At 41.5% G+C, this 18,739-nt stretch overlaps 1 protein-coding gene across 2 annotated transcripts in view; it reads left to right on the top strand.

Annotated features, from left to right (window-relative positions):
• NLK (nemo like kinase) overlaps nt 1-18,739 on the top strand; it is an 87,607-nt gene extending 68,868 nt beyond the window's left edge. Inside the window, exons 5-11 of one of the 2 annotated variants that reach the window (XM_081890456.1) lie at nt 95-180; nt 1,478-1,687; nt 5,820-5,921; nt 11,933-12,019; nt 14,704-14,902; nt 15,567-15,666; nt 16,744-18,739. In XM_081890456.1, the coding sequence (XP_081746582.1) occupies nt 95-180; nt 1,478-1,687; nt 5,820-5,921; nt 11,933-12,019; nt 14,704-14,902; nt 15,567-15,664 (782 nt within the window). In that variant the 3' untranslated portion in view covers nt 15,665-15,666; nt 16,744-18,739. The remainder of the gene's footprint in view (nt 1-94; nt 181-1,477; nt 1,688-5,819; nt 5,922-11,932; nt 12,020-14,703; nt 14,903-15,566; nt 15,667-16,743) is intronic. The other variant, XM_081890455.1, reaches the window with a different exon arrangement.

Genomic DNA, 18,739 nt, shown 5'->3' with positions numbered 1-18,739 from the left:
ACCTTGCATGTCTTTCTAGGATCTGTTATTTCCTTTTACTCTATGCATAGTTTGCCTTTTTTTTACAGCTTCTCTTTTTTATTTTTGTTTGCAGGTCTGAAATACCTACATTCGGCTGGTATTTTGCATCGAGACATTAAACCAGGGAACCTACTTGTGAACAGCAACTGTGTTCTTAAGGTGGTTTTTTCCACACCTATATAAAAAATACTGCACATGCCATGCCCAGGTCCAAAAAGGTTTTGCTATTTCTTTCAAAAATAGAAATAGAGGGTCGCTTCTATAATCCGCTTGTTGTCTGTAGCTCTGAGATGCTTAAAACAAAACCCAGGAACCCTGAACTTCCTAGGAAAAAGCCCTAATGATAAGTATGAGTTGATTCTCTTCAAGTAGGTGCCTCTTCATTTGAAAAGTTTGTTTCCTTTCATTCCGGTACATTGTTACCATTATGAATGTGGCATTGAACACAAGAGTTTTTGTAATCCACTCTCACATTTGTACAATATTGGGAAATAGCAATGCCTTGCTTTGACTTGGCTTGAAGGAGAGGGAGGACTATAATTTCTCCCCACCTCCTGCTCAGAAGCCAGGAGCATTTCTCTGCAGATTAACAACACAGTCTTGTGCACATCTTCTCATCCTGTTTCTCCTAAGTGAGTGGGTGTAGGAATGCAGCCCAGGAATCCAGCAGGAGCCTGGTCCTTCCATCTGATGTAGCATAAAAGCTAAATTGATCCCGATATTTATCAATCATACAGTGATTTGACTTGATGTGCACACCCTTCTGCTTCTAAGATCCATTATGTGCACAAAGGTCTCACTTATGGGTTTCCTCATCCTCATTCTTATGGGGCAAAATACCTGTATCTTGGTTGTAGCAATTTATTGTGCAGATGGGGGCTTCCAGGACTGAATGCTCTTCCATACAAAAATAAAAAAAATAATATGCAGGAAAAACTCTGTCAAAGTAAAGGCTAGGGTAGAATCCTGCTCCCAAACAGTCTTTGTAGAAGTTGGTGGGGAAGGGGATTGTATATAGAAACATGAACACAGCTAATACTTTGGTAGGACAAACTCTTAATTGCACACACAAAAATCTCAAAAACACAAGAAACCTGAGAAGTCTGAACACAAAGAAGACTTAACAGTTAGTGAACATTTCATCCCTATATTGGGAGAGCTAGATTTAGCATGAACGCAACTGTGAAATTTGAAAACTTGCCACTAGCTGAAGTTTCAGGCATTTGCTGAAATATTTCAGATCCTGGTAATCCTGAACTGTTAAAAATTTAGCTAAACAAATGTGTATCCCATAGGTACATATGCCTGGTTTTCATATGTGTGTGGCCCAAACCAGGTTTTATGTGGACTATTTGGAAGAAGGCAGATTCAGATATCACATATCAGCCACCATTCTTAAATCTGTATAAATATACCAAGTATTTATATTCACCTCTTTCTTTCATTCATTTTTCAGATCTGTGATTTTGGCTTGGCCAGGGTGGAAGAATTAGATGAATCTCGTCACATGACTCAGGAAGTTGTCACTCAGTATTATCGAGCTCCGGAAATCCTGATGGGCAGCCGTCACTACAGCAATGCTATTGACATCTGGTCCGTAGGCTGTATATTTGCAGAATTGCTAGGACGGAGAATATTGTTTCAAGCGCAAAGTCCCATTCAGCAGGTATGAAGGCATTTCAGTCTAACCCTGTCGATTAGCAAGTGATGCCCGGCTCTCTGACTCTTCTAGTGGATGGAATTCAGTGTGTGTCAAATTCTGGTCATTCTTAACATCCTGAAATCTCCATTGGGGTGGACAGTTGGATAAATGAAGTTGTAGTGTCTTAAGTATGCTTTGAATCAGCTTAGCCTGTCCAAAATAAGGGAGAGTGTCCTATCTTTCTCTCTGGACTTTACATTGGATGGCTTCCTGATGCAATTCAGGTACTAGTTTTAAACTTCACAGTTCAAAATATCAAACTAGCAGAACTGAAGGTATCACCTCCTCCCATGTGAGCTTCCCCTGCTCCAAGTTTCTCCACCTTCAGAGGTGAGGGGGGTGGCTTCCAGTGATGGTCCTTTTGTGTGGTCACACCAAGACTTGAAAAATTTCCTCCCCAGGTATATTTCTCAGGTTTCTTCCTTTTTTCTGTGCCAGGGACCATTGTTCAGCAGTAGATGGCATTCTTTGCTTTCAGAATGTCCCAGGTTCAATCCCCAGTGAGCATCTCCAGCTAAGACTGGGGAGAGACCCCTGCCTGAAGTCCTGGAGAGCCACTGCCAATCAGTGTAAACAATACTGAGCTATATGGAGTGTTGGTCTAACTCTGTACATAAAAGGCAACTTCCCATGTTCCTAACTAAAAACGTCTTTGTTGGGTTAAGCGCTTGGCAGCATTTAATTGTGATAAGATGTTTTTTTAAATGTATACATAGTTTTAATGGTGGCTGCCTCTTTGGCTTTGCATTTTTATTATAGTAAGGAATTCTGTTTAATTATTAGAGGGACTTAAACTGGTGGAAAGGCAGAATATAAATGTTTTAAATAAACAGGGGTTCCTGAACGTTTGTGCAATGGTTCTTCTGCCCATGTAGAACACTGAGCCGACAGCCTTGGTTCTTATTTTTCCTGGGTCCTTTAGCTCCTGCCTGCAGATAACAAGTTTGCAGCTTTGCTGATCTGATTCATGCTCACAGCAACCTTCTGAGGTAGATTGTCATCCTTCCTATATGACAGATGGGGAACGGAGGTTGAGAGAGAAGCTTGCCCAAGGCCGCCCATCTTGTCCAGGAGTTGCGAGGACAGGTGTGGGTGGCTGATAATTTGCAAACTAGAAGTGCTTTTAAAAAAATAAAAATAAAAAAGTTGGTTTAGAAAAAGTGAAATGCTATTCTGAAGTTTTTCATAGAATATCAAAATGCTTGGTTAATATACTGACAGTGTCAGAGTCTTCCAGTGGTTACTATATTAAGGATGCTAGTTTCCACTGTAATCTGTCATCTCCAGAGTTGGAGGGATTTTGCGACAATTTGCTGGGGATCGTATGTAACAAAGTAAACACAGTGTTATCAAGAAATAGTTTGTGCCAGATTCGCGTGAAGAAGACCATGCTGTGGCTAAATGGAGTTTGAGGTTTAGCAATACAGTGGTACCTCGGAAGTCGAACGGAATCTGCTCTGGAAGCTTCCAATTGGAAGCCGCAGAAGTTGCATCCAATGTTCAGGTTCCAAAGTATGTTCACAAACCGGAACACTCACTTCCAGGTTTGCGGCATTCGGGAGCCAAAACGTTTGACTCGCAAGGTGTATAACTGGATTTCATTCATGTGAAGTCTACAATATCTACAAAGTATACCCATAGCTTCAAACAACCCGCACGGGATAAGGAAGTGCAGTTCTTCAGATAATAGAGTCCAGTTTGTCCTGCCTCGGCAGCTGAGTGAAAGAAAATTGCATGTGACATGAAGGAGTGAAAGACTTCATTCCCTGCCACTGCAGGATTGGAGGGCAGCAAGCAGGCCTTTGCCCTCTATATCAAAACTTGTAGATCCAGCACTGAATCCCACTACAGAGTCTGAGAAGCTACACCTACCCCCAAAATGGTGACTTGGTTGCTACCATTTGCATTCTGCCAGTGGTATATTCGGGCATGTATCCGTAACACTGTGGTAGAAAGTTTGCTGCCATAGCTCAGTGGTAGGATGCACACCCCGTATGCAAGAGGTCCAGACTCAATCCTCATCATCCTCAGTTGAAGGATATTGAGTAGCAAGACTGGGAAAGACCTGTTCCTGAGCTGTTGCCAGTCAAAGTAGCAGGACTGGGCTACACAAACCTGACCTAAAGCAGTTTTTCAAGCTGCATCCTGACTTTACTTGCACTCATCATCGCTGTTAACCAATCAAGCTCAGATGTAGCACACTTAATGTGCAAAACGTTTTGAAGTCTGTTACCTTCACAGGAACACTTTGTGAGGTAGGTTGCTATGCCCATTATTATTTTCATTATTATTTTTATCCTTCACCAACAAGTCCCAGGGCAGTTTGCAGCCATTTAAAATTCAGAATTATAATCAGTTAAAACAAATTGCAGTCACAGGAATAGGGTGAGTCCTGTAAACACAGGTCAAAGGCCAGGGTGAAGAGATGCATCTTCATCATTCACCAAAAACCGGAATCAGTGCAATACGTTGTTGGGGCAATGGCAATAAAGGAGAACTACCAAATACAATCACATTCTGCAAAACCTTTGCAAAATTACTACTCTTTGCATTGGTTTAGTATCTACAAAATGGTGAGCAACTTAGGCCCCAAATACCTGAAAGACTGCCTCCTTCCCTACAGATGCTGTCAAGTGTTAAGATCAGCAGAGGGACCCCTCCTGATGGTTCTGCTGTCCTCAGATGTTTGGGTGGTGGTGACCCAGAAAAGGGGGTTTTCTTTGGCAGCCCCTATGTTTGTAGTTTCCTCCCCACAGAGGTGCATCTGGCACTTTCGCTATACAGCTTTTATCTTTCTGTTTTTTTTGGGGGGGGGGGGTACAGGTAGGTAGCCATGTTGGTCTGCCATAGTTAAAACAAAATAAAAAAATTCCTTCCAGTAGCACCTTAGAGACCAACTAAGTTTGTTATTGGTATGAGCTTTCTGAAGAAGTGTGCATGCACACGAAAGCTCATACCGATAACAAACTTAGTTGGTCTCTAAGGTGCTACTGGAAGGAATTTTTTTATTTTGTTTTTTTGGGGTTTGCGTCTTCGTGGGTTGTATCACATGCTTGTTCCACTCAGAGAGACCCATTGAAATTAATGGAAATGACTAACTTGGGTCTATTAATTTCAAATGCTCTTGTCTGAGTAGAACTTAGGTGGACACAACCCTGTGGGACTATGGGCATGTCAGCCCTATTGTTTTCAGAGAGTTTCAGATCCTTCTAACCTTCCAGGCAATGGAGTCCTTGGAAGTTCTTTGAAGGGGCCTGAGGAATCCCTAAATTAGGCATCCCCAAACTCAGCCCTCTAGCTGTTTTGGGACTACAACTGCCATCATCCCTAGCTAACAGGACCAGTGGTCAGGGATGATGGGAGTTGTAGTCCCAAAACAGCTGGAGGGCCGAGTTTGGGGATGCCTGCCCTAACAGATTGTTTATCCCCCTCTAAAGCTTACTATTTCCAGGATGCTCATTGGACACCTAAAATAAACAGTGATGGCTGCAATACATCTCCAGGTGAATATGCCTGCCGCTTAAGATAATCTTAAGGGGCCTTTCTTTGTTACAAAGCCTTCTGAGGCTAGGTGGGTGTCTAGCATAAAGAGAACTTCTCTGTGGCAATGCCCAAACTGTAGAACTGTCTGCTTGGATGTGTTTTCCTGGCACCATCTCTTGTCATATTTTAGGAGCCAGGTGAAGTCTCCCCTGTTCTCTCATGCTTTTAATGGAAATTTATGTCCTCTTGTTGGCTTTTAATCTGCTGGTTTTACTGTCTTTTATCTTTGTGGGTTTATTTGTGGTTCTAAGGCAAGATATAAATCCCATACATGTATAAACATGTTTCAAATAGTACCAGAAAGTGGAGAATAGAAGGCAAGAGGCTGATTGTGCAAAGCTGTGTATTCATTTAGGAAAATAGGAATCTGCCTTATACAGAGTCAGACCATTGAGTTCATTTAGCTCAGTATTGTCTAAACTAACTGGCAGTGACTTTCTCCCAACCTTAGCTGGAGATACTGAGAATTTGAGTGTGTGTATGTGCTTATTGTTTGAAAAGAATATGCTTCTATCCATATTAAAACTGTGGACAATTTCTTCCATCTTTACAGTTGGATTTGATCACAGATCTCTTAGGAACACCGTCACTGGAAGCAATGAGGACGGCTTGTGAAGGCGCCAAGGCACACATACTCAGGGGTCCTCATAAACAGGTAGGATGAAAAACTATGACCCTGAATTTCCCAACAAGCCCCATTCTGCAATCACATTATGGAGGTGCTAATCTGGGCATATTCTAATGTAAAATTTTAATACTCATGGCAATAAGTGTGCACAAGATTGAATGATAAATAACTGAAGGCCAGCCAGGAATCCTCTTTTTGGAATCATTTTTCAATGAAACACTATGCTGTATCACTAATATATTTAGTGAAATTGGACAAAAGGCAATACATTTTATAAAAGTGGAACATTGAAGTTCAGACATATTAATCATATAAATTATTTATCAAACATACATTCTTCAGAAACATTTTATCCTTCTAGGCAATTTAAGATACAAAACTCTAGGTCAAGATAACAAGTTGAGTATTTTTAATCCAAGCCATTACAATTTTAGTGTACTTTGTGGTAGTTTCATTATAATAAATGGAGCAGGTTTCTTCATGTTTAACCATATTTATTATTTCAGAGTACTTTGAGTCATCGAGTTCCTGTTCAGTGCATTGACTTTATACCTACCCTATTTCACCAAAAAAATGTACAAACATTTTATTCAGAATTGCTGATTCCTGTATTTTGGTATACCATTCATTCTCTTAGCTCATGGTATTTCCATTCTCTGTCAATATTCAGCATATTTTTAATAAAGATTATGAAATTAGAAAGTATCCTAAAACAGAGTTTGGTTGTAGTTCAGTTAAGTTACATTCTGCCTTATCTTCAGAGTGTTTCCCCCAGCGCTTCTGTGTGGTTTCCCAGCCCAACCACTGACCAGACCTTTTTAGAGCTGTACAGTAGTTTTGCTGAAGCATATGCCTTCCAACCATACCTTGTGTATCTCGCATCACATGAGGCTTTGTGCTTCACAGCCCATCTCTTGGCCAGTAAAAGTAGTTTCTGACCTGGAGAACTAGGTGACCTCACAGGTTCTTTCATTTCTGTGTTTCTGCAGTATTTAGTTTTTTTCTGAATGCATGGTACCTTTTAAACCAAGGACACTTGAGGAGCAGGAAATGGTTCCAGGCAGCAGTCACAAAGTGAATTACCTAAATATATGGCACGAGAACTTATGTGTAACTCTTTATTCCTGGATTCAAGACATAGTTGCCTGTTACAATAGGTTTCTATTGGAGAAAGCAGGCAGGTCTGCTTGACCTGGGGTATAGGTGTAGCTGGCAGCGTGTGGTTCTAGTGAACCATGCATAGCAAACCACGAGAAAGTTCTGAGTTTGTGTGCATTGATGGTAGCATATGAACAATAACACTTAGGCTAAATTAGAATGAATACAATCCAATTACTTAAACAAGCCACTTAACCTCAATTTCTTTCACCATCTGTGTCTTGGGCATATCCGCAGAAGATATAAGGAAATTAAATATAATGCTTGGAGACTATAAAGTGACTTGTAAATCTGTAGAGGAGCAGCTGCCTCATTCAAGAAAATGTATCGCTTCAGCAGAGGATGTTAACTTGCACAAGTAATTCTGATAAATGTGAAGCTCAAATGGAACATTCCCAGCTCACAAACAAGCTCTGTGTCCTTTAAAAAAGAGGGGAAAAACAGAATTCACTGAAATTCTGATAGAATTGGGTATAGAGAGCTATGATTTTGTGCATGCAGGGTCATAAATAATACAGCTAAGGAATTATAAGTTTATTAGAGCTTTTGAGGAAAAATAGGGAAGGAAACCTCTCTGTAGATAAAGACTTTGTTTCCTTAGGCAACCATAATAGAACGGATCAATCATTGTGTGTGTAAATACAATGGAGAGGCAATGAATGGGAGCAGAAGGTCAATTTTGCTGTTCCTGAGATATGAGGCCTGCTAGCTGAGTGGTAAATCCCATTTTTTGCACACACTTGTTAAATAATTCCCTGAAAGGACAACTGGGCAAAAGGCCCTGTCTGTCGGAGGAGGCAGTACCAGACTAAGTGGACTAGTGGCTTGACATAGGAACATAGGAAGTTGCCTTGTACTTAGTCAGAACCGTACGTCCCTCTCGGTCAGAGTTTTAGGCAGGGTCCCCACCCAACTTTAAGGTGAGATGCCAGGGATTAAACCTGGGACTTTCAACATGCAAAGCAGATTCTGTACCAATGAGCTGTACCCTTTCCCTGTTACTTACACAATGCAGCTTCATATAAGACATGCTTGATTTTATAGCAGTTTGAATATGTGATATAAATCAATAGCCATCCTCTGCATCCCTGCAGAACATTCATTCTCACTTGGCTTTTTTGGCTTGGGGTGGGGATAAACTGTGGCAGGTGTAAGATGTCTTGCCCAAGGAGCTTCCCCTACAGCTTTCATGAAACATTTAATACAGTTTGCCAGCTTCTGAAAAGCTATTGTAGCACCTAACCTTTTCTATTAATGTTCTCCCATAAATAGATAAGGCAAAGGCTTGATTGCTTCATCATATTTCAGGCAGAGTATGTTTTAGTCCTTGGTTGGCATACAACATATTCCTCCCACATACCAATAACAATTAATCATCTTCCATTAATAGGAAAACTCTTATATAATCTCCTCCCCCCTGCCTTTCTTTGCTCCTAATGGTTTTTCCCCAGCACCTGCACACTCTAGACCTCTTGTAATAAACTTTGCTTTTTATATTTGCATAGGAAAGCAGATGATTTCTTTTAAAAAAGAAAAAGCACCATGCTAAGAAATGATAGTGTAGGAAGTGCTGGAGAACAAACAGCTTCAAAGCCCAGAATTTTAGGCAATGTTCTTTTTAAAAAAAGAAAATGGCAAGGCTTTTGGATTTGCATAAAGAGGTCAGGGCTATTTTTGTCTGTGAAAATTACTTTTAATTTTGGAGCTGTTTCCCCTACACCCCCCCCCTTGTGCTCTCATTCTAATTTTAAGATCAGGCACCCTCAGGCTGAAATCTCTCAGCATCCTTGATCCAATGCATAGTGACTCAGAAGAGCATAGCTTCTACTAGTCTTTTTGTCGGACAGTGGATACTGTTAGGTTGAGCCACTGGAAAGTAAGGGTGAGAACAGAGGGCCAATGTCCAAAATGCTTCCGCACCATAATCTCCAACGGGTAGTCCCTGGTCTCCTGTAGTTCATATGGCCCTAAGAGATGCTGGCAGTATTTAGTGAAACATCTTTCATTGTGCGGAAGAGTCTTCTGTTTCTAGGGAGGTCATTGAAATAATGACTTGTGTGTGTGTGTGAGGGTTTGAAGGTTCAGTAGAAGGAATAAAGTAGCCAAGTGGCTCTGGCAAGAGCAGAGCAAAATGCAAGAACCAAACATGAAGCTAGAACAAGGAGCTGCAAAGTCTGCCCTGGGGGCTACATTCTCTTTCCGCCATATGCACACAAGTCTCCACGAATATTTTTGCTAGGAGCAAGTGGCTCTGGCCCCCCAGCAAACAGGTTGTGTGGCTTTCTGCAGATCCTTGTTCCCAAAAATATTGGCAAACTTGAAGAGAAGGTAGTAAGTAGCAGGAGTCTTTACACTGCCTGGAAAAGAGGTGCCTGCTGTTCCTTTTACACTTGTGATATCACACAATGCCTCTCTCCCAAGCCCATTGTCTGCCAGAGGATGTTGGGGTGTGTGTGTTGGTGACCACAATTAATGGTTGTCTGGTAAGCCAGCCACTGCCTTCCTCCCCTCATATACCTCTCCCTCAAACCATGGGCTTAGGTTGTACCTTAAATTGTGATGGGCTTTAACTAATGCATTGGTGTGTGTCCATCTTGGCTGAAAATCAGTTTGTCAATGTAATAAATACTAGTGTCTTTATACAAAAAGAGGGCAGCATTACTTGCTTGTTCTGTGAACGGAATTTAATATACATTAAGAAAGAAGAAAAAGTAACTTGACCCATAATGTGTGTTTTCACCCAAAACATGGTTCTGTGAATAGCAACAGTAGCTTTGGAGAGGTACAGTGGTACCTTCGCTCTCGAATGGCTTGGCTCCTGAACGCCGCAAACCCGGAAGTAACTGTTCCAGTTTGTGAACGTTTTTCGGAAGCCTAATGTCCGACGCAGCTTCCGCTTCAGTGCAGGAAGCTCTTGCAGCCAATCGGAAGCCATGCCTTGGTTTTCGAACGGTTTCAGGAGTCAAACGGACTCCAAGAACGGATTAAGTTCGAGAGCCAAGGCACCACTGTACAGTACTTCATTTCCTGAGCTCAAGCATGGGTATGTAAAAAGGGGGGGAAGTAACCAAAATCCATTCTGAGGAAACTTATGAGTGGCTAAGATAGTAAGCTTAAAATTAAAATAAATGAAAACCTGGGTTTTGTGGTCTTAAAATACTACATAGCATAATCCTTGTTCTTACGTTTCTTAGGGAGATTCTAAGTAAGAATGCCTGTGTTCATTGGATGCTATGTGTGTGTACGCTTGCGTGCGCATGTGCGTGCATGGAGAGACTATGCTGACAATGAAGAGTAGTATTGTGATTGGAAGGAGGGATGTCCTCCAAATGAACAATAATAATACTTAGCAGGTAGGTAGGTGGATAGGTAGTAGATAGATAACTTGTGTGAAGCCCTTAGAACATTATTTCAATGACCTTTTAACACTCCTGTAGGTTTGGTTCAGGTTATCTTCCCACTGAAGATGCGTGTCTGAGGGTGGGGGAGAAAGAGACTGTAAATAGTTCACTCAGCAAGTTGATGAGTTTACATACCTTTAAATATATAGAATTTACCAATTATGTACAGCATTACTGGACAATATCAATGACCTTCAGAATGAGGATATATATGAATACTTACATGGATTCTAAGCTTCAGGAATCCTTACTGAATAAAAATGGGAGGAGGAGATGCTCCAGACCTGACAGATTTCTGGAATGCAGGAATCAACTGACCTTGGATTTCCAGCTAACAGGGTTGCCACTCAAACAAACAAAAACAAAAAACAAACAAAAACACCTGACTGGCTTCTCCAGTCCATCTAACTCATTATAGAAATAAGGTCATTTTTGTTATAACAATTTCAGTTTTGTTCAACAGCCAACCTCAATTTCCCACTTTTGTGTTAATTCCAGTTTACCCTCACAATTCTAAGAGAACTGCAGTGATTAAATCTTAGAAATGCTGTCCTCTTTATCTCCTTTTGTGTACACATTTCCATAACCTAGAAAACCTAGAAACTTGCTTCATCGAATGAAACAAAATACTGAGGGGTTTTGAACCCACATTCTGCTCCAGATAATAGGCCTATTTAACAATAACTTTAAAAGATACAAGATGAGCTTTTCTGAGCTCTTTCCCTTTTCTTTTTTCAGTTTTAGCAGGGTTGTCTCCTGTATTTCTTCCCCTGCCTGCCTTCATTTAAGAAAGCTAAAATCGAGTCTTCTAGCAGCTCTGTGAAAAAGCAAATGCATATTGCTATGAGAAAATGAAGGTGGGATTGGCCTGATGAGTTTTTGAAATGAGACACTTGCTTTTATCCCGCGGAGCTCTTCTTATATACCTGTGTGGATTCTAGCAGAGGGATGTGGAAACTGTGGCCCTCCAGATGTTGCTGGAGTCTAGCTCCCATCAGCCCCAGACAGCATATCCATGGATGATGGGAGTTGTAGTATATCTGGGTGGCTGCAAGTTAGCCACCCCTGCTCTAGGTGTCTGTAGGTTTTCTGTTCATATGTGAAACTTTACTGTGAGCACAGAGAGACAAAATTGGCATGCTAATTTCTCCTCCCGCCTTGCCCTCACTTGTGAAATGGCAAGGTGTGAGCAGGGAACCCCTACTACCCAAACAAAGTTTCCCACATGAGTTACAATCTGCATGATTGGGGATCTGAGTTGCTTCAGAACGCTTCATGGAGGTTTTCTGCTGCAGACCTCACTTCTCCCACATTTTGGAGGGTGACTGGGGACAGGAGCTTAGCACATTGTCCCATTTCTGTGCCCCTGTGCTTAGATTTGGGCTTCACACAAGTAGCACAATTGCATTGGGTTTTTATGTTAAGGGTGAATTGCATGTATCAGATGAGGCTCAGCCCATTTTCTCTTTCTTTTCACAGCCATCCCTTCCTGTCCTGTATACATTATCCAGCCAAGCTACACATGAAGCTGTTCATCTCCTTTGTAGGATGTTGGTCTTTGATCCAGTGAGTTGGTGCTTCGTGTTCTGCATTTTGGAAGGGTGGGGAATGGGTGGAAATAAAAAAATATATTTGTGTGTGCACAGAGGGTTAAGGTCACTTGGCTCCATAGCACTCTTGACACCATGTCCACATTCACTGAAGTCTCCGGTGAGGTGGCTGATGCAGCCTGGTCACATGGACAAGGTGCTTGTAATTATGCAGCCAGCCGTATGTTCCCTCAGCCCTTGCCCCTCTTGGATGATTAAAGCTTGCCCAAGGAGGTTTGCCCAGATGGCTCCAGGGCATGATAAGCACATCCTTGTGCGAAGGAGTGAGCCCAGCCATCTTGAAAGAGGCACACAAATAACTGCAAAAAGCCCACCCTGTACCCATTGATTTGTGACAACTACTGTTTGGTCACAAGTATCCCCATCTGAGGGAAGGTGAAGGGGGAAACTGCTCCAATATCACTGAAAGGAGAGTAGGAGACACTGGGCTTAAACAGAGCACATCCATGAGTTGCAGTCCTCACTCTGTGAAAAACCGTTTCAACGAAGCTGTGTGGACATAGTTCCCCATTTCATACTGGAACACAGGTGCATGTCAAATTTGCAGATTTCCATAGCCCCTTGTGAATCTTCATGGGTCTCCATTTCTTCTTCTTCTTCATTCTGCAAGCAAACACTGCTTTTAAAACAGTTCTGTTGCCTGAGCTCATCTGAGCTCCTTTCAACTCATCTACCCGGCTGTGGATTTTCTATCTTTACAACCGGCCACCCTCGGAAGGGAAGTGGGATTCTATCATGCAAAGGTGTTTGGTGACTCATCCCGGGCTCCCTTCTTCAGCTTAAGTGTTGGTGGCAGAACACTTGATTGGCACCATGTGGGCGCTTGCCTTTCTGTAGCAAGTGGTTTTTTCCACTTCCCTTTTGCCACTTGTGTGGAGGGTTCTGTGCTTTCCTCTTTGGTCTCGAGCCCTTTGTTCTTGGCTTCAAGTTTTCACTTTCCATGAAGCATCCTTGGCTTTCCCTCATTTTAGCAATACTGAGAGGCAGCCTGTGGCTAGAGGACTCTTGAGGGTGGCTGTGGAATGCTGACAGCAGATGAGTTACTCCTTCCTCCAAAAAGCCCTATCTCTTTGCTCAGACCTTCCTGGAAGGAAGAGCATATTTGGCATGCCTGGGTTTTTTTTTGCCTGTGGTGAGAGGTATGGCAGAGGCTCCCTAAAGAGGAATTCTGTCCAGAGTTAACAGGCCCTTAGGAAGCAGACCACACTCCCTCAAAACCAAGCAGTATGGGAAGCTCTGGGGCAAGAAGGCATACCAAACTCATTGGAGGCTTGCTTTGCTTTGCTTTTAATACTTTTACAATGGTTTTGCAACAACAACATTCAGCACAAAGCAGTTCACAATATGAAAATAATAGCATTAAAAAGTAGCAGTTCTTAAAATTGCTATAATCGTACCAAAAAGACAATAGCATACAAGGCGAAACAACAACAACCATATTCATCAAAACAGTTGATGCAGTTCAATCCAAACTTACAATCACAATACAGTGGTACCTCAGGTTAAGAACTTAATTCGTTCTGGAGGTCCGTTCTTAACCTGAAACTGTTCTTAACTTGAGGTACCACTTTAGCTAATGGGGCCTCCCTCCACCGCTGCTCCGCAATTTCTGTTCTCATCTTGAAGCAAAGTTCTTAAGCCGAGGTACTATTTCTGGGTTAGCACTGTAACCTGAAGCGTCTATAACCCGAGGTACCACTGTATCAGAAATGGTTGCTGAGCAATAACCCCGTGCTAGCTGGCATACTCTCTTTGGGAAGCGGCTTCTTTGCCCAGAGCAGCAGCAGCAGCACCGCAGTCCCAGGCAGCAAGATCTTTTGTAGCCTCGACTTCTTTTTCAGCCTCAGAGAAATCAATCCTTTCTGTGTTGTTTTCTGAGGGGTGGGGCAACAGGTTCCACAGAAGATCCAGATTGCCTAGGATGTCTTTTCCCATACGGCATATTAAAGGCAACCCCTTTCCACACTCCCTTTGGAGGAGTGCACTTGGCGGGGCGGGGGGTCTATCAGGGGCTGCAGGCAAAAAAGCCACAGGACAAGAGTCCTTTAGCTCTTGCACTTAGTGCCCTAATGGCTCACACCTCTGGCAAGGCATGAACTTTCAAAATTTCCAAGAGGTAAGGAGAATAGACAGGCCCGATGAGTTTAAGGTTTTTGGGTGGAACCTCACAGGTACAGACTCCCAGAAAATGCCTTCTTTCTCTATAAAACGGATGTCTATGTCTCCCCATCTCTCGCTCTCTCTTTCTCTCCCCACCTAATATGTTTTACATATTAATCCAACCTATCTATAAACAGCTAGCGCTCTTTGGGTCCAGTGGGTCAATTTAGTCTTGGAGGCTGTTTGCAACAAAGTTATTTAATAGTATCAGAACTACTGTTCCAGAAGGCATTTCTGGTGGGGTGGGGTGCGGAAGAGTATATGGTTTAACTTATGAGCCACCTGTTGCCACGTGGGGAAAAGTTGAATTATTCGCAGCGCTATTTCAAGCAAATACTGCCTCCTAGTGGTTTTTGTAGTAGTACACAGAGGTTAGAAAAAATGATTAGTTTTATATTTGCATGTTGTGAATACGTGTGAGCAAATAAAAATCCCCCTTTAAAATAATTGTGTTTTTCTCCCCCTCCCTTCATATTCCAGTCCAAAAGAATATCCGCTAAGGATGCCTTAGCTCATCCATATCTTGACGAAGGGCGTTTGCGATATCATACCTGTATGTGTAAATGTTGTTTTTCCACCTCTACTGGAAGAGTTTACACCAGTGATTTTGAACCCATCACGAATCCCAAATTCGATGATACTTTTGAAAAGAACCTCAGTTCTGTTCGGCAGGTTAAAGGTGAGTATTTTAGGTTAGGAATGTCTCATTCCTCTTGGAACTGCTTTGTTGTTATGTTAGATTGATAAAGCTATACACAGAGCTAGGTATGTATAATATTTGTGTATAAAGCAGGGCATACATAATATGTGTGCACATTGTGCCTGGAGGGCATAATGTCGAGAGCATCCTTTACTACAGCATATTTCTGCTCCACAAGGTGTTGCTGCTGTTTTTCCTAGGCATGTTCGGAGGAAAGAGGTTTTTTTAAATTACTGTAGAGATTTCCTTACTTAATTGACCATGACTCATGGTGTTAATCAACTTAAGTTTCCTTTAAGCAGGTGACCACTCTAATTACACTTTGTGTGATTGTTCAGTAATAAAAAGAAAGAAAGAAAGAAAGAAAGAAAGAAAGAAAGAAAGAAAGAAAGAAAGAAAGAAAGAAAGAACACAGTAGAACTCCTGAATATTTTGAGAAAAACCAAACTGAGATAGGAGGTGAGGAGCTTTGGGCTCCTGCAGTACATCCTGATCTGATTAATGTTTGTGTTTCTCAAGTGGTGTTGCTCGACTTTTTTGCATGCTTCCCCCCTGTACAACCCTAATGTACTATGCAGTTCTTATCAGCTTGTGTGAAGTCGGGTTTGCTTCCTTTCATCCCCGATCACTTCTTGTTTTTCAGAAATAATCCATCAGTTCATTTTGGAACAGCAGAAAGGAAACAGAGTGCCTCTGTGCATCAACCCACAATCTGCTGCTTTTAAGAGCTTTATTAGGTAACTGTATGTAATCACATCTGATATTCATTCACCTTTTTTTTTTAGTGGTGCAGCAACTTTTAAAATGAAGCCTATATTTGAATTAAGGGCTCTGCAACAACTTTAGCCATGCACCTAACGTATTACTTGAGTGCTTTAATGTTTACCATGATTAGGTTTTGTCCAGCAAGAGCCGCTGCCATGCAAAACCCCACTGAACAGGAACAGAGAGCACTTGGCAAGCTGTTCCCTTGGGGTTTTTTCATGGCGCTACAATCTTTGACTTGATCAGGTGTGCTAGAAGCATTCCAAAAAGCATTCCATAAAGCAGTAATCAGCCACTCATCCAGGAAAAGGAATTGGTGTTAAGCAGAGAAGAGGATAGGAAGCCAGTAGAAGGAATTAAGTTACACACCTTGATCAACAAGGGGATTGAATGCCTCTTGACCAGGTTTCCTCAATCTCAGCCCCCCCGATGTTTTGAGACTACAGTTCCCATCATCCCTGACCAATGGTCCTGCTAGCTAGGGATCATGGGAGTTATAGGCCAAAAACATCTGGAGGGGCGAGTTTGAGTAAGCCTGCTCTTGACAGGAGAGTTGTGAGGGGAACTGAGATGTGAGAGGAAGGTTGCAAGAGCCAAGATGGGAAATAGGTAAGGTAAGAGCACAGCGTTCATACAAAGGGACATTTAAAGCACATTTCCCTTCTGAATAATCCTGACAATTATAATTTGCATCTCACCGAATTCAGAAGAACCTTCACAAACAAAAGTTGAGATGAATCTCTTGGTGGGCATGGATGTGCTTTCAGTGTATGGAATGTATACAGCCTAAGAGGCAGATCCTTCTTTTGCAACATATGGCTTACTGTCTCTCTCTCTGTCTCTGGGCAACCACAGTCACACCTCTCGAATCAGGGGGCGATATTTCTTCCACAGTCTGTGCATTCTGGCTGCCAAGGCTCTCCTGCCTCCCCGCGCCCTGCCCCACAGACATGTGGCAAGTGCCACTGCCATGCTAGCATGCGGCGTGGCCTTCTCTGTGTTCCTGTGGCCTCTTGCAGGTGAACGCTGATCTTCTGTGTCTTTCTGCCTTCCAGTTCCACGGTCGCTCAGCCATCCGAGATGCCGCCATCTCCACTGGTCTGGGAGTAAACGTGGAAGATGTACTACTGAAGACATAATGTAGCTTTCCACTGGATTCTGGGATTTGCAATTCTGGACATTTAATCATGCTTGTACTGTAATTTTACTAATGAAGTTTTAAATTAACAACCACTATCCTTGTATGATATATGAATAAGACTTAGAAATGTTTAACTAGGCTTTTAAAATTCCTGTCACGGGTGGGGTTGTGCTTTTAGGAGAAGAAAAAAAATATTTTATCCAGAGTTGCACATGTTTTGTTTTTAAAGTATGAATTGTAGCGCAGCTGTAATCTTGCTTGGCTCTGAACAAACAGAGGGTTTGAACCAAATTGGTGGGGAAGTTGCTTTAAAAATAAATAAATGATGGGGCTTTTCTTCTTCTTCTTTTTTCCAAGTGGATAAGTCATTTTTGATATTGAGCCATTCCTGAAGATTAGGGATTTTTTTCTAAAACAAGAGAATAAAAAGTTTAGGGAGTACAGAAGTTTTAAAAACTGTGACCAATCATGAAACCCACCTGATGACAATAGCCCAGCTTCTGTGGGCAAGTGTCATCTGGCAGTTTAGAAGAACCCTATACAGAGCTTCTCACTAGTGGGGGTGATTGTGTGCTGTTTTCCAATCAGATGTTGCGAGTAGAAAGAATGAGTTTGTGACTAGGGAGAGATGAGACTCCTTTCCCCTTTCCTTTTTAACCCCCCCTTCCTCTGGTATAAATAAATATATATAAATATATATATATTTAATCTATTTTTATTAGAAGTTTTTTCTGCTCTTTTCTTACATAAACCATCCCTTTCTACCCCACCTCCCACGTGCATCTGCAAATGTGTGTAAATAATTCCATTTCCGGGGCTAATAATGTCAAAGAATCTTGCTATCCATTGCTGTGTAAAGAGAGAGCGAGAGAGAGAGCGCAAGAGAGGAAGTAGCTTGCACATTTTTAGGTCTGTGAAACATTGTGGGTTTTTTTTTTTTTTAATTCTGCACTGGACAGTCAGCGAAAAAGAAAAGCAAAAAATGCAAAAAAAAAGCACATAGGGAATTACGTTAATTGTATTTGTGTCCATAGGCAAAGCTGTGGAAGTCTTGAAATGTCACAGTAGTAAATGACTTTTATTACGTTTTGGCTAACTCCTTTTTTTGTGTGTGTTCTGTTCAAACACTGAATTATTTTGTGCATATGTGTATATATATATATGAACACAAACTGAAGGCCTCTACCTCCTGGAGTATACAACTTGGTTTGTTTACCTCCACATGATTTTTATTTTTATTTTTAAGTTCAGTGTGGAGACTTGAAACTTGAATGTCCCTCCCAACTTTTATATTTAAAAAAAGGCAAGAAAAATTGAAGACTGTTTTTCACCTGTACAAAGAAATAATGAATGGATGGTCTTAAATTTTGAACATTGGTCTGGGATATTGAGAGAGAGAGAGAGAGAGAGAGAGAGAGTGAGAGAGAGAGAGAAAGAAAAAGAAACCTTGGTGTTTGTCATGGACAATTAACTGTTAAAGTTATTGTAAGTTATCTGTATTTAGCAGAGTATTTTCAAGAAGAGTGATCTGAGCTGGAACTGAATACTATTAGTTAAGTTATGTTTTGGAAGTTTTAACTTCAATGAAGTAATTATTTTGCTGTGAAAGAGACAAACGTTGAATTTCTCGAACAAAGATGATGAAATATCTTTGTTTTTTATGTGGCTCCTGAGGAATTAAAAACAACAACAAGAACAACTACAACCAACTGAAGCATTTCAATTCACTTGAATGAATGAGAAAACATGTTTTAACTTAAATATGAGCCCAAGAAGACACTGGTATGAAAGGTAAAATCTCAGAGGTTGGTCTGTTAAATGTGGCACACTTGCGGGTCACTTTGTACAATGTAGATTTTGAAGTACAGTGGTGGAAACATTAAATGTGACATTTGAAACAAACAAAAGAA

The sequence above is a fragment of the Podarcis melisellensis genome, assembly GCF_964234715.1.
Source record: "Podarcis melisellensis genome assembly, chromosome: 15".
In the NCBI taxonomy this organism is placed as follows: Eukaryota; Metazoa; Chordata; class Lepidosauria; order Squamata; family Lacertidae; genus Podarcis; species Podarcis melisellensis.
This window is presented reverse-complemented; position numbering and strand designations above follow the sequence as displayed.